Below are 14,887 nucleotides of genomic sequence, written 5' to 3' on the forward strand. Positions count from 1 at the left end.
CCAACCCAAACAGGACTAGAAAAGCTAAGTTTAGGACGTAGCTAACTACAGTTGTTTGGTAAGACCCCAGTGATTTTTCACTAGCTGTAAAAGATCCAATCCTCATTCTGGAAAATACACGTTTTTAAAATCCTTTGAAATAACAAGTCAATCTGCTCATTGTATTTTCTACATAATACATGCATACACACTGTAATGGAAAATTAAGAGAAAACCATAATGCTTAAGAGCTAGACTGAAAAAAGTGCTGTCCAGATTAACTTATTGATGGCTGTATTACAAAGTCGAGTTATGTCAAAACCCAGAAAAATAGGAAAACGATGAAATGAGGTTTGTGCGGGGCTCCCTGAAGGTGCCAGCAGAGGGCCCCGCACTAAACGTGCTGGCCCTGGATTAAGCAGAGTGATAAGCAAGCTCCATTTCGCTATAATAATAATCATAAACTGCCATCTTTGCTCTGGCTAATCGCTAGCACTCATCAAGGGGAAGCTAATTTTGCACGGAATGAATTAGTGATTTGGGAGAAAAGTAAAACGGTGGAAATGGGACAGCGTAATTGCGTTGGTGACACCAGGAGCGTGCTGAAGCAGTCGGATAAATGTGTAATTATGGGTTGTCAGGGCTCTGGATGCTGCCAGCAGCTGAGTACCAGGGTGTCAGGCTGTGGCTGGCCCATGCTGAGGCTTGCTCCACCTCAAACCTGACTTCTAAGAATTTCTCAGCACGACAACTTTCATCAGAGCAGAATTTCTGGGAGGCTGGCACAGCTTTCCCGCATGTAAGCAACGCTGCAGCCTTTCAGGATCAGCTCTCGGGGTCCTGGAGCGTGTTGTGCTCCAAAGCCACCTTTGCACCGCTCCTCCTCCCAGCATCACTGCCTGTTGCCCGCAGGCATGGTCTGGGACTGAAAGAATTCATGGATGCAGTTCAGGAAAGAGACGATACCAGAATAAAGAATTCGCGCTGCTTCTGATGCAGATAGGACATGGAGAAAACACTAAATGGACTGCCCCAGTGCTGGGTGTGACCGTGACCCAGGCAGCAGCTGGGGCTGACCCCTCTGCTGTCCAGAACACATCTCGTGCGCTGCGTGTTGATCTCCCGCTGTACCTTAAAGCAAAACAGAGAGGATCCTCTGTCTTGGAGCTTCCCTTTGAGTCTGGATGTCTGAGCCCCATCCCAGCCAGGGAGGGAGTGATGGAGCGAGCACAGGAGAGGGGTGACCAGAGAAAACCTCTGCTGTGTTGGCACAGCGGGTGGCTGAGGACACGGCTGCCGCTTTGGTCACCTCCTGCGGTACACTCGAGCTCCTTTATTCTCAGAGCTGCTTCTGCGCTTGCAGAAATGCTGCCGGCGGTGCTTGGCGCTGTGGTAGGGCTCGGGCTGCTTTGCCGGGAGGAGGTGCTGGCTGGTCCCTGGGATAACGAGGGACATCTTTGGAGATGTCCCGGCTCGGCGGCTCCCAGCTCGGAGCACAGAGAGGGACTTCCAGCCTCGCCGCGTCGCAGCGCCGCTGCGAGCGGACGCACCTCCGCTTACGCCCCGAGGTGGTGCCGGGCTCCGGAGCACGGGGCGGTGACACATCCCCAGAGCCGCTGTCCCGGCGGGCGGGGGCCGAGCCCGGCGCCCCCGCGGCCGCTCCCGCCCGGCCCCGCGGAGCGCGGGGGGCGGCGGAGGGGTCCCCGCGGCCCCGGCGGCGCCGCCCCCGCTCCCGCCTCCCCGCGCTCGGAGGGCGGGGAGCGGGGCCGGCGCGGGTGGCGCCCAGAGCCCTTTGTGGGTGCAGCCGCGTTCGGCGGCGCCGGAGCCCGAGGGGCCGAGCAGCCGCGGCCCCGCGTCCCGCGGCGTGCGGGCAGAGCCGCGGGCGGCATGCGGGGCCCCCGCTCCGCCCCCTCCGCCGCCGCCCGCCTGCGGAGCCGCCGCTCCAGAGCCCGGCCGGCGATGGGCAGCGCTGCCCGCTGAGCGCGGCCGTGCGAGGCGCGGGGATGCGGCGGGCGGCGGGCGGGCGGAGCGGGGCGCGCCCCGCGGGGCCCGAGGCAGCGCCCGGCCCCGCGGCCCCGCGCCGCGCCCGGCCCGCGGGCGGCGCAGCGGGCCCGGCCGCGGCCGCCCTGCTGCTGCTGGCCCTCATCGCGGCCGTCCTGCCCAGCGCCCGCGCCGAGCCGGGTAAGCAGCGCCGCGGGAGTTGCGCGGGGCCGTCGCCGCCCTGGCCGCGGAGCCCCGCGGGGCGCGCCCCGCGCCGAGCAGCCTCAGCCGCCGCGGCCGCGCTGCGCTCCGCGGGGACGCGGCGAGGAGGGGAAGCGTGCCCGGTGCCCGGCGCCGCCGGGAGCGGGGGGCGCCGGGCGCTTCTCTTTGTCTGCCGCATCCCTTTTAGCGCTCGCGGAACGGAGGCTTCGCTGTGCGCAGGGGATGCTCGGGTTTTGTGCCTTTCGCCGAGCAGCCAGCGCTGCCGCCGCCCGCGGGCTGCCTGCCTGGCACATCTCCTGTGGGACGGGATAGTTGGGTTAGGTCTTGTTCCTTGCAGAGAAAGGGACGGGCAGAGGCTTTTGTTAAACCGGAGGATCGATTCTAGGGATTCTGTGTGTGTGTATGTTGTGGGGAGGAGGGGGAGATAAGGAGGGGTTAGGAGAGGGCAAGCTCTGCTGAGATCTGAGCTAAAATCTCAAATGCCGCCGAAAGCTCCGACGATTTCTGGGTTATATTTTTCCCATTCTCCTGGACTTTTTGAGTCGGGCAGCGTCCTGTGCTCTCCAGACTTCTCACAGCAGTGGAGATGCTCGGTGACCTCGATGCAGAAACGGTTACTGTTGCTGGCAGTTATTGTATGTGCCAGATAGAGATGCCAAATATAATTCCGAGGCTATGCTAAAAGAGGCTAAAATTGATATAGAGCTAGATAATTCCTCTGGATTTAAGAAAGGACCAGGGATGTGAGTCCGCATTTTGAAGCTGTTAACATATATGTTCAGTGATTGTATACAATTGCTGTCAGTTTTACAGCCATAACATAATAAGGTTTGTCGTCTGCAGGTTGTAGGTTGGTGGAACAGTGCCTCTTACTGCATTACTTGTGCTGGGCATGTAAATACCACAGCCTGATTTACCTCTGTAACACAAATGGACCCATGATCAGAGGAATAGCTAATTTTTTAGCCATTTGCTTGTGAAGTCAGTCTGGATGTCCCAGGTGCTCTCTCACCACACCGAATTATGCGTTCCTTCACTTGGAGGTAGCCAGGCTCTCAGAGCTCAGCTGCCAAAGCTGAGGTATTTCTGACAATGCAACAAGACACCTCTTCACGCTCCGGGATGAGATTCAAGAGCAGGATGAAAAGTGTTAAAATTCTGTTTCTTCCTTTGTGGTCTGCAAGCATTTATGGCACAGCCATGATCTCATTTGTTAAGTGAAGAAATCCAATAGAGTTCAAAAACTCTATATTTGTAGGTATCTCATAGCCAACAGCTTGGAAAAGATAAAAAGAGGTGAGAAGCAACAACAGCACCAAGCCAAAGTACATAATCACAGTGTACACTGCCCACACAGTGGAAAATACTGTCGCTGATAGGCTTGGTCTGGGAATTCTGGATTATTGGGTAGTTACGTTAAGATGCTAAACATAATTTGTTGTACTTGATAGCTTTGAGCTTTCCAGCTGAAATTGCAAATAAAACTTTACTACTCCTGTGCCGTGTTGATCGCTAGATATGATTGCTGAGGTGCATAAATTGGATGTCAATTAACCTTGAAAGCTCTGCCTTCCAGAGGCGTAGAGCACATGCAGTGCTGCCTCCCATTGAAGTCAGGAGCAAAACGTGGTAAGGCCAAATTTTCAGTCAAGAACATAGTTTGTGTCTAAGAATGTTTATAAAGAGCAGTCTAGGCCTGGGTTTCTTTTAAGCAAAGGTGCTTTTACTTATTTTGGTGATTACTATAGGGATGTGTGTGATTAATAGAGCTGATCTACTGCCATGGAGTCCAAGTGGTGATGCAGGATGCAGTAAACACTGAGAACAGCACTTGTCATGCACCATTTTTACTACAGCTTTCTCCACTGGGCAATATTTGCCTCTTTGGGTAAATTATATGTGTACAGATGCACACACTCATGGATAAGTGCTCCAGTCTTCTTTTGGATTTCTGTGCAGCACGTGGCATCCCAGTGTGTGAAGTCAAAGCAGGGAACCAGGAGCATGGAGGGAAAAACTTTTTACTCTCGTTTTACTCTGGTGCTGCTGCTTCAGAAGATAACTCATATTTTTCCTGATCCCTGAGATCAACCATATTCCCTTAGACTTCCACAGAAATTCAACACAAAGGGCAACAATCTCCTTGAAGAGAGATCCTGGCAGGGTGAGCATTTGGTTTCTAGCTGTTGGTCTCAGAGGGATTGGTTATCTCTGTGTGAGGGGCTCAGAGCCAGACCTAGGTGCTGGTCAGTGCCCTGGGACACTTTCACCATGGACTACAGAGTGATCAGGTTTCAAACATCAGATGAGAAGTTTCATTTGTAGTTTTACAGGTATTTTATGCTCCTTTAGCTGGGTGCAGACGATACTGCCCAGTGACAACCAGAGTTAATAATTAATTTCCACAGTATGTCACCCCCAGGACCACTCCTTGAAAACAAGGTTACATTGCCCACATAATCAGGATTACAGAATGGCCAGTGGAAAAATTAGGTCAAACTGAACATATCTGTGAAGAAAGAAAAAAGTAAAGCACCAGAAATCAAAGGAGGGAATCTGAGGGCTTGGGTTGACTCCTACCATGCTCCAACCAGGCAGAGCCCCCTTGTGACGCAGAAGTGTGAGCTGTGGGCAACCGTTTCCCCTGGGAGAAGAAGGAGGACCCAGGTTTGAAAGGCAGCTGTTGAAAGCTGATCTGGTGCTGGTGGAGCATCTCTCAGCCTGTCAATACCTGTGTCACCATGGTTTGGGTAAGACAGAGGGAAAGGCACATTGATCACGGTTGTGTTGCTCATGAGATTAAACAGCTAATCAGAGGGACTGCAGTGGAGGGCCTCTGGAAATAAAATACACCTATTCAGAAACAATAAAATACACCTTTTACGTTTTGAACCATCCTTTATGCCTTGCTCATGGAGGCTGTTTGAAGGATAAACTTGTCAGGGAAAGGTCCATTTCTCCCTGTGTTGGCTGAGCACCAGCACAGTGAGCTCTCACCTTAATTAACAATGATTTCACAAACAATAAGGACACCTCCAGCGCCGTGGCTGCTTCTCACAGCTGGAGCTTTGGTTGAACAACTCGGAGAGCGCTCCGTGCCAGCTGCTAAATTGCCAGTGCCACCTCCCATGGACCGTGCCTCCCGATGGATGGCAGCTTCCTGAGCCCTGACTCGGTGCCTCCCAGCTCCTGAAACTCCCCAAAAAAGTACCAGAATTGGTGCACCTGGAAGTGTATGGGTTGGTGTTCTCACTGCCAAAGGAGCTGCTGCAGGGGGGAGGGTTCTGAACACATGGGGCACGAGTCCTTCCCTGGATCCATCACTATGGAAAGGGATGAAGACATAGGAAAAGGCACCCTCCGTCTCCTGTGGTTGCTCTCCACAATTCCCAGCCCAGCATTTTGGAAGATCAGTAGTTACAGATTGATCATGTTGCTCTTTCAATGTTCTGATCACCCCAACAGAGCAAAAGGCGTGCAGACACCTCAGGTACCCTGTGAAAGAGCAGTGAAAAGTTCCAGTTCTGCCTCATTTTAGTCAAATCATGACTACAGCAGGGAGCCACAGCGAGGGCTGAAAGAATGGGCTAGCAGGGGCACTCAGGAAGGTGCTTCTTTGGCAGGATTCGAGGTTTTCATGGACATGCTTGGCACAAATCCTCCAGCCGTGTGTTACCTTCTCCCACTGCATTCCCAGAGCTGAGCTGATAATAAATAATTAGCCAACACTAAATAAGTTGGGTTTAGTATCCATATAGATAGAGAATGCTATAAATTCATATTTACTGAAACCATTCTGATGAAGCTGTTCTCTGTAGATTAAGACAACCAAGTAGCTCAGAGTAGATTGAGGGGTATCCATCTTTTTTCTGCAGGGAATGCTGACTGGCTGTTTAAGGCCCATAGTAAAGGAACTTTTAATTCTTATTTTCTGACATGTTCACTCACCCAATAGTGTATTTCATCCTCCTAGTATTTGCTGGGCTGATTTTTTAAAGTATTTCACACTTGCTTGAGGTCAGGCCGATGAACAAGGGGAAGGGGACTCTGAGTAATTTTCTGTTTATGGTATTAGTCATGTGGGAAAGGTTGTTTCTGCTGCAGTAAATACTGATAATGTTTGCAGATGAATTTAGGCTTCAATGTCCAAACATGTCAACATTTCATTAAAAAAGAAATAAGCATTTTGCTGGTTATTTACTGTTATCACTCCCTTCTGCTGGGTCCAGTGGAAGAACTACTGGACTTCCTGAACTGACCTGCCTTTTACTGCTAAACCAGCAAGGTGGGATAGCACTGAGGGGCTTTGGACAGGGCATTTCTCAGCTCAAAGAGCACACAGAAAAACTCCCAGTGAGAGTAATTAATGAAAAGTTAATAGCTATTAATCTAGGATATATTATTAATTGCACACAATATATTGTTTTATATTATTATGTAACATTATATAGCATATAATGAATATGAATAATATATTTAAATAATAATTACTTTTAAGATGTATATACAGCATGTATAGCAAAATGTAACACACATATTTCTACTTGATCTGGAGGTTGAGTCAGAAGAAACACCTTTCTGCATTCTGGGAGCAGGAGGAAAGAAGGAAAAATGAAAAAACCTTCAAAGATGAAAACGATTAAAAACCCAGACTCATAAGACAGTGCCCTTTCCATATTTTCCCCACCGTGCATTGCTGTAGATAAGAAACTTTCTATAGCACTTTATCTGTCATTTTATCACCTGTTAGCAACCTTTTTAGGGAAATTCTCCAGCTGATTCCTACTGGCTTTGAATGGGAGGAGTAGGTGGGAGAAATTAAAGCAAAATCTGTGTAAGGCTGAAAACATACAGCTCAAGTCTGGGCCTCTCATTTTCAGGTATTATCATCAGGTTTGGTGCGTCAGCAGGGGAGCAGCTGTAGCTCTTCTTTTGAAATTTCTCCTGAATTGCCCTCATGTGTCTGCATTTTCCTCATTATGGCTGGAAAGCCTCTGTGTTGACTGCAGAGATTTTGGCTGCTCTCTAGGAAAGCCTTTGTGCCTGAGATACCCACTGGGGTGTGCTTTCCTCAGTGCTCCTGCAGATGGGTGGTGATAAAAACCTTCCTGGAGGGAGCTGATATAAATTGCAATCCATCTGTATGCCAGGTAATAAAAAAACAGCAGAACTCTCCTGCAGCACTTTGCTGCTCGGTGCTGTGATGATCTCACTGCAGTGTCTTCAGCTGAAAACATGGGAAAGGTCTTTAAGCAAATTGGTGCCCTGCGTTCGAGAGGTATGGATTTTGTAAATTAAACCTGCTGTAATTCCTAGCTAGGCTAACACAAGATTGGTCCATAAATGCACATCATTCACAAGGCTAAGAGACTGATTTTTACCTGTTACCAAGACAAGAAAAAGGCTAAGCATTTAAATGCACAGATATTAAAATGTCAAAAAAAACCCCAGATTCCAAAGGAATGGGAAACAAAGATGTGTTGGTTTTCTGTGCTGTTTCTTAAACAGTGAAATGACTGACACCAGCAAAATATTTTGGCAACTGATGTGAAAATGGTAAGAAAAGAGGTGAAATATCTTTTCTTACCAGATAGTTGTTCCTTTGTTTTGAAACTAATGAAAATGATTTTGCTTATGTGATGTTCTTTGTCACTCAAGTTCTGAAAAACTGATTCAAAAGAAACCATTACAGACTTGACAAGTTCTTCCTTTGTGTAGTTTTCCTTTAATCTGATGAATGTGTCAGTAGTGAAAATTTGGATTTTTATGGGGTCATGACTAATCAGGGCAGTTTTCTGTCATTGTCTTCAATGAGAGGTCTCGAAGCTGAAATTTTTAGGGGAAGTTTTAAAAAATTCTTAAAACTGATGGTTTTGGTTTTATTTAGCATATTCTGGTCTGGCTTTCTATGATACTGTAACTTTAAGAGTATTTCTGTGATCTTGTGGTCTTGGCTGAATGTTTTTAAGACTGCTGCAGGCTTGGTTGTTGTAGCTGTCCAGTCTTCTCTGACAGGTTTGTCTGAATTTCCTGGTGCTCACCAGTTCTGAAAATCTCTGATGTGTGCTTTTCTTTGTTTATTTGGTTGGTTTTGTTGGGGTTTCTTTTAAATTTTTTTTTTCTGTTTATTTTTTTCACTGAGTGTAGCTGCTGAATTAGATATGCATAAAAGCAGATTTGAAAAAAACCTGTGTGCTGTTGGCTGTCAGTCCAGAAACAGACAAGAGCTGTCATAGTGGACATTACAGGGATGCTTTCAAAGCTGCAGCCTCCTGAATTTATCAGTGTATTTCCCTGTGCAAGATTTGGTATCTCATATTTGGTATATGTTGCTATTTAAAAACAAATGTTTGACTTTATTGGACTAATAGTGCTTGACCTCTAAATTGTCTACAGGCAGTGATCTCTTGCTAAGTAAGTGGGAGTGTTGATTAGACATTTTATGAGGTGTTCTTTGTGGCTCTCCTGCTATTAAAAAAAAGCACTCTTTTCTATGTGTACCTTTCTTTAGGCCATTGAAACACCACAAAAAGATTATGAGCTCCTGTCATGTAATTAACATGAAGTTATTTGGTTATTTTCAAAAGGAATTTCACCAGATTATCACCTACCAAGAGGTCTTTGTGTTGTACTGCGTGAAATAAAATCTTTGTTTTACTGAGAATACAAAAATATTGTTGATCAGCTGGGGTTACTCCTGAGCACATGGAGCTTTTCCTCCAGGATTCCCACATCCAAAAGAATAAAGAAGTGCACGCTGGGGAAGGTACTGGTTGTCCATAAGAAGGAGTACAGAACATGGGAAAACATTTTCTGGTAGAACATTTCCAGGCATTTAAGTCACAAAGGGGCCACTGGGGTCAAATTTGCCTTCTGAATCATGTGAGCCACAAGTTTTCTCTTTGTTTTTGTGACTGATGTGGCACAGCTGCTTTGGCACTGTGACCAAGCCATGCCTGTTGCCTTGAGTTCTCAGAGGGTTCCATCAAAGGTGTGTTTCCCACACCTTCCATCATTCTGGTGACTCCTCTTGGAGGTGTTTTCAGTCTGGGGTCCCTCTGAAACCTCCAAGGTCTGCTGTTCCTGCTTTGTCAGCAGTGGGCATCAGCAGCAGCATCAGATGTAACTCAAGCTTTTGTTGTAGTGCTGATCTTCTCAAATATAAAAGTTGAATTAAGGTTACTTCTGTAGTGGTGCCCATTGATGGTGGTTATTCATCTCTGCTCTCTGCTTCCAAGACTTGCTTTTTTTTTTTTTTTTGGAACTAGTCTACTCTGCAGGCTTTGGTGTAATTGAGAGAAGCAAGATTAATGACCCTGCAGCTCAAAAGTGCTTCTCCTTCTCCACAGCCCTCCATCACAGCTGCCCTCACAGACACTCTTACCCCGTAAAATTGGTCTCCAGTCCTTGTTTCCAGATGTGTGGTCAGGTGCTTGACTGCATCTGCTGAACTCTACTATTCCTCACCCCCCCATTTGTCATCTGAGAGCTTTTATCAGATAGTTTTGACTTCCTCCTCACAAGAATGTTGGCTGCAAGGCTGTGAATCAGTCCCCACGTGAGTCTATTAAAAGCACTGCTGCTCAATTTAATCATTTAAAGTCTATTGCATAGGCACAGTATCAATTTTATGTTTTATTAATCGAAATGAGAGATATAAAGTCAAATGCCTCGCTGAAATTTAAGAATACTAGATCAAAAATTTAGTTTGAGAGAAATATAACATGAATTCAAAGTGGCTCGTCCATAAAAATTCAGTCTTGGGCATTAATTATTCCATCTTCTTTTTGTTCCATCATCAGTCAAATCCTTTCTCTGATAATCCAGTCTATCATCACCATCAATATCAAAATTTCTGACAGTTTGCACTTAGCCTGTTTAAATGTCACAATATTAGAGAACAAAGATAAATACTGTTCTTTGTTTGCTTTGTCTCCTAGCACTAGCAGTAAGGAGACAATCAACAATTGAGGAAAAAACCCAACAAACCCTTGTTCCAAACCAGTCAGTGATGCTTCACTCTCCCTCTGGCTGTAGGACTCTTCCTTTTGTGATAGATTTTTTTTTTTTTCTCTGTTTTGCAGCATGGGCCTTGGTGCCCTGGGTAGGAGACCAATGGCATTTGGAAATTAATCTCCTTTTTGTCCTCCAGAAGGCCCCAAGTCAGCCTCTGCAATTAATGAGACCTTGGAATGCTGGAAGGGAAGCACGTCTAATGCTTATCTAAAATTACACTCCAGTCCTCCAACGTGCTGCAGAACACTCATCCCTGCTGGATGGGCTCTGTGGATTCTCTAAAAAATCAGTGGTGAATCAAAAGTAACAGATAATGGGAACAGAACTGAGATAATAGTGTGTGGAATATTCCAGGTTTATCAGGTATTTCAATGTAGCCAATATTTTCAGTTTAATGCAGATAATTAAAGTCACCCCAAAGAGATAATCTTACAGGAGTGTGTTCTCAGAATTCACTGTGTTATCAACAATATTAACTCGAGGCTACAATAATGTAGCATATTGTGCAGAGTCTGTGTAGGAGAGATTTCTGCAGCTGTTATTGCAACTGTCCAATCAAAGAAATCTCTCTGTATAATTTCTACAATTATTTGACTGCTAATTTGGTTCTAAAATTGTCTTTCTAGGCAATTATTGCTGAAATCAATGCCATCTACTCATGCACACAGAGCAAAATTCTTAACATAGTAGCCAGCCTAGATTCTCTGAATTGATGTTGAATTGCTTAAGGTACTTGGGTGTTTAATGACTAATTAGGTCTAACCAGGGGTGTCTTGACTGTGGTGTCTGGGCTGGCCAGGGAAGGGATGGGAGGAATCCTGGGGACATCAGTGGGTGGGGAACCGAGTCTCTGAGCAGTGGGCTGGCTCTGAATTATGGGCTGTTCCTCCTGGGATGTGCCACTAGGTTTGTAGGGATCCAGCTAGGAGAGGTTTTCAGAGGTGTTCAAGATTTTTCTTGTTTGTTCTGCAATAATGATGAAGGAAAAAGGTGGAACTGGTGTGGAGAGCATCAAGTGTAGAAGATGACACTGATGCTCTCCTGAAGTGCAGGCTGGAACAAACTGAAGTGGGCATTTTGAGGTGCCCAGCAAGTTGTACTGCTTATCTCTTGAGCCCTTCAGTCTTGAGGCAATGTAAATAAACACAGTGAAGATTTATCTGGGAAATAAATAGCTGCAGTGTGGTATTTGAGTTATCCGTGCCTTCTTAAAATTTGTTTTCCCCCTTCAATAAAGGGCAGGTCTTTTCAGTAGATACAATTGTTATCCAGACAACAGAGTGTGAACTTACCTGCCTTAGTTAAACTGGTGTAGTGCTGAGACACCTCTGCCTCTGCTCTGTGTGTGTGACATTTTCAGGAATGCTGTGAACTTTATTCCAGTCCAGAGTGGTGCACAGTTGTTGTTTGGATACTGTTGATTTCTCTTTCCAGAAAGAAGAAAGAAATGCAATGATTTGTGTATAAGTCTTCTCACTCATTTTTTTTGTTGTTGTTTTTACATCCAAATACATTTTGGTTGAGAGTAAAGACAAGTATATTGATTCATCCTTCCCTTTTTCTAAAAGGTTTGGTCCCCTTTTTTTCCTTTGCTTTTGTAGAATCTAATTTGGGAGTAATTAACTTGAAAAGTACATAGTTCTTACATCACCCACCAGTAAACTACCTGTTAAAGAGTAAGTCAAATTGTGTGCTTGAAAGCTGCTGAGAGCAGCAAATTCCACCTTTTCAGTATCTTTGTTTATATCTGGGTGTTTCAGCACATCTTGATAGAAATAACATGGTTTTGCCTCTTAAGCACTCATTGTGTGCCTCTGCAAAGATTTATTATTTACAGAGCACCTTCCTCTTTCTGTGGAGTTTTTCATGTCAGAATAATGTAATTGCTTCTCTTCAATACTATCTAAACATGTGAAAAGTCATTAAAAAGTGATAGCAATTACATAATAAAAAGTTAGGTCTTTTATTTCTATATTTCTGTATGAAGTAAGCCCTGCCTGAGTAACACTTAGAATTCTTTTGCTGTATCAGTACTTTTCCCAGTGATAATATTGGCATTTGTTCTTGTAAATAACTGAAGGATTGCTAGTTTAGCTGATGCCACTGTCTCCTTAGGGAAACAACTTTTTATGACTATTAACACTGTGCCTTTGATTTTCATGTCTAAAAGGGGAACTTAATCTCAACTTGGATCACAGGAAGGCTTTCTGTTTAATACCAGCGGGTTCGTATGATTGAAGTGGCAGTATGATTTGGGAAACTTAAATAAATGGAGTTTTATGCAAGTAGTAATATTTTTATTCCTAAAATGTATACTGACAGTGTTGATAGAGTGGCATTTAGATGGAGTTTCTGGTGTATACTTTTGCCAGTGGGGTGCAATAGGGATTATTTCTAAATGCTTGCCAACCTGTACATATCCCATTGTGTGCTAAAAATTGTTCCTAGGAGTATTTTTAGGCTCACTGGGTAGGCTGTCTTTGCTGGATGCAGTATTCAGGAGGAGAGAGATAGTGAAGTCACTTGAGGAAATGTCTCCTGTGGGTGCCCTAGCACTTGTGAGGAGTTTGTGTTCCTGTTTTGTGTTCCCTCAGCTGGAAAACCAGGGGAAGTTCTTCATCTGCTGGAGGAATCGGGGTTCACACCCTGCAGCCTGCAGCGAGCCGGTCCCCAGCAGGCAGTGCCTGTGGTGCAGGGATCCTTGGCTTCATCTGGAGATTTTCTCTGGGGTTTCCATGCTGGAAATTGTGCTCTGTGTGCTGTGCTTTTAGTTTTGTGGGGCTTCTTGTGATGCCTTGTGCAGGCTGAGCTAGAGCAGAGGCTGGACAGAGGTAAAGAATAAAGCAGGGATTGATTCAAAGGATCTCCTCCATGGATCCACCTTGGGCAGCACCAGAGCCCAGCCAGGGCTGCACCCAAATGACCCAAAATGGTCCCAAAATGCACGAGCGCTCCCGGGGGCTCTCCCTGGGATCAGTTCTGCTCCATTGGCACCTTGGAGTTCATTGTCCCATTCCAGCTTCAGCCCAGGCAGCCCCATCCTGCTTGTTTTTCTCTCTCCAGCCCACGGTGTTTGTGCTCCTGGGCTGAGATTTGGATCATTTGTCCTTGGTCTCCAGCTGGAGCAGGAATTGTTTTGTGTCCCTGCTCTATGCAGAGAGCTCAGCATCCCCTGATGGGAAACTCAGGAGTGCACACTAAAGCAGCACAGAATGTGAAAAATAGAAAAGCTAAACCTGAGGCATCATGGCAGCAGGAACTTCCTGCACTGACCCAAGCTCGCTGTTCCTCGAGGCCAGCGTGGGCATGAGTGCAACACCTCTGCTCCTCCCTGAGGTGTGCAGGTGTCTGAAGGGCTTTGGTGAAGCTCTGCCCGGGCCTGGCTGCACGGCTCCTGCTGGCAGAGATGACATTATGTACATTTTGTACACTTGTGCATCCCTGTGCTCGCCCCGCCAACAGCAGTATTTGCATCCAGTGGGCTCAGGCTTCTGCAATCCACACTATTGCACATTTTGCTTCCAAAATGTCACCAATTGCAGGAGCATCACCAATGCAGAGTCACTGACACGCTCATGGATCTTGCTGTATTAAACCCCATGGCTTTATGTATTTCTTGGGAAACTGTTGCAGAATTTCTGAGAGAGGGAGAGTTGGCATGATTTGTGTCTGGAGTGAGAATTGAGCTACCCCTCAGACCGGGCCCCTGATAAGTGGCTTTGATGGGGCCTAGGAGCCTTTGACACAGTAAGAAATTAGTTGTGGGGCAGTTAGAAATTATGTTAAGGTAACATAATGTTAAGGTAACATTATGTTAAGTAATGAGCTATCTGAGTGTTAATTAGGGTAAAGCTGCAGTATGAAAAGCCTGACCACCTTAAGGCAAAGGTAAACAATGTTAGCTTGCCAATGAGAGTGCCTTTGTAAACTGTGAACTATATAGAAGTGTATGTAAGCTGCTATCTTCTCTCTATTAAATGGAGAACGTAGCATTAACCATTGGTTGGATGTGTGTTCTGTCCTGTCCAGCTTTCCCGTTTTCTGAGGTCCCTGGTTGCAGGAAACAGTGGTCACGGCCAATAGTTCCTCTCTCTAAATCCAGAGGAGAGGGAGGGCCCCAATCCATTTTACTGGGATGTATTTCCTTACCTGTGGTTGCTTTTGCTGAGTTAATCTCAGCATAAACCGTCAAATTTTCGTCTTCACTTTTTTCTGTTGGCTTGGGTTGACTCAGATCAGACAATCTGCCTGGTCCCAGTGCTGTATCCCTGCTCCAAGTTTACAGTGTTTGCCATCCCAGTGTGGCAGTGCTCTTTTGGGAGGATTTGCAGCAAAGAGGCAATATAGATCTGTATGTATTTCTCCTCAGAGCCACCTGCCAGCCCTGATGCTCCCTGAAGGCAGCAGGCCACCAGCATGGTGGTGTCAAACACCTCCATAACACCCCGAGAGGCTGCTCCTTTCCTGGCATCACAGGCCTCCATTTTATCTTTGTGTTTGTTCTTTGGCTCAGGCAGAAACCTGCTGTGCATTTCTAAATTGATGTTTTTATCTAATTGTTTTTAATGGCTGTTTCTTTCAGGCCAGAGGATTCGTACACTTTCCTGAGCATTTAATTTGGTTTCTACATTAATTCCATATCAGGGAGTAATTAGAATAGACAAAGAAAGAATAAGTAGGACCGAAGTTA

The 14,887-nt window shown here is 46.1% G+C and overlaps 1 protein-coding gene across 1 annotated transcript in view; it reads left to right on the plus strand.

Annotated features, from left to right (window-relative positions):
• The first annotated feature begins 1,982 nt into the window (after nucleotides 1-1,982).
• The window catches only part of KIAA1549L (KIAA1549 like), a 129,649-nt gene continuing 116,744 nt past the window's right edge, over nucleotides 1,983-14,887 (plus strand). Inside the window, exon 1 of the mRNA XM_085582356.1 lies at nucleotides 1,983-2,160. Within this exon, the coding sequence (XP_085438482.1) occupies nucleotides 1,983-2,160 (178 nt within the window). The remainder of the gene's footprint in view (nucleotides 2,161-14,887) is intronic.

Source organism: Lonchura striata, chromosome 5, assembly GCF_050655825.1.
Source record: "Lonchura striata isolate lonStrDom1 chromosome 5, ASM5065582v1, whole genome shotgun sequence".
NCBI lineage: Eukaryota > Metazoa > Chordata > Aves > Passeriformes > Estrildidae > Lonchura > Lonchura striata.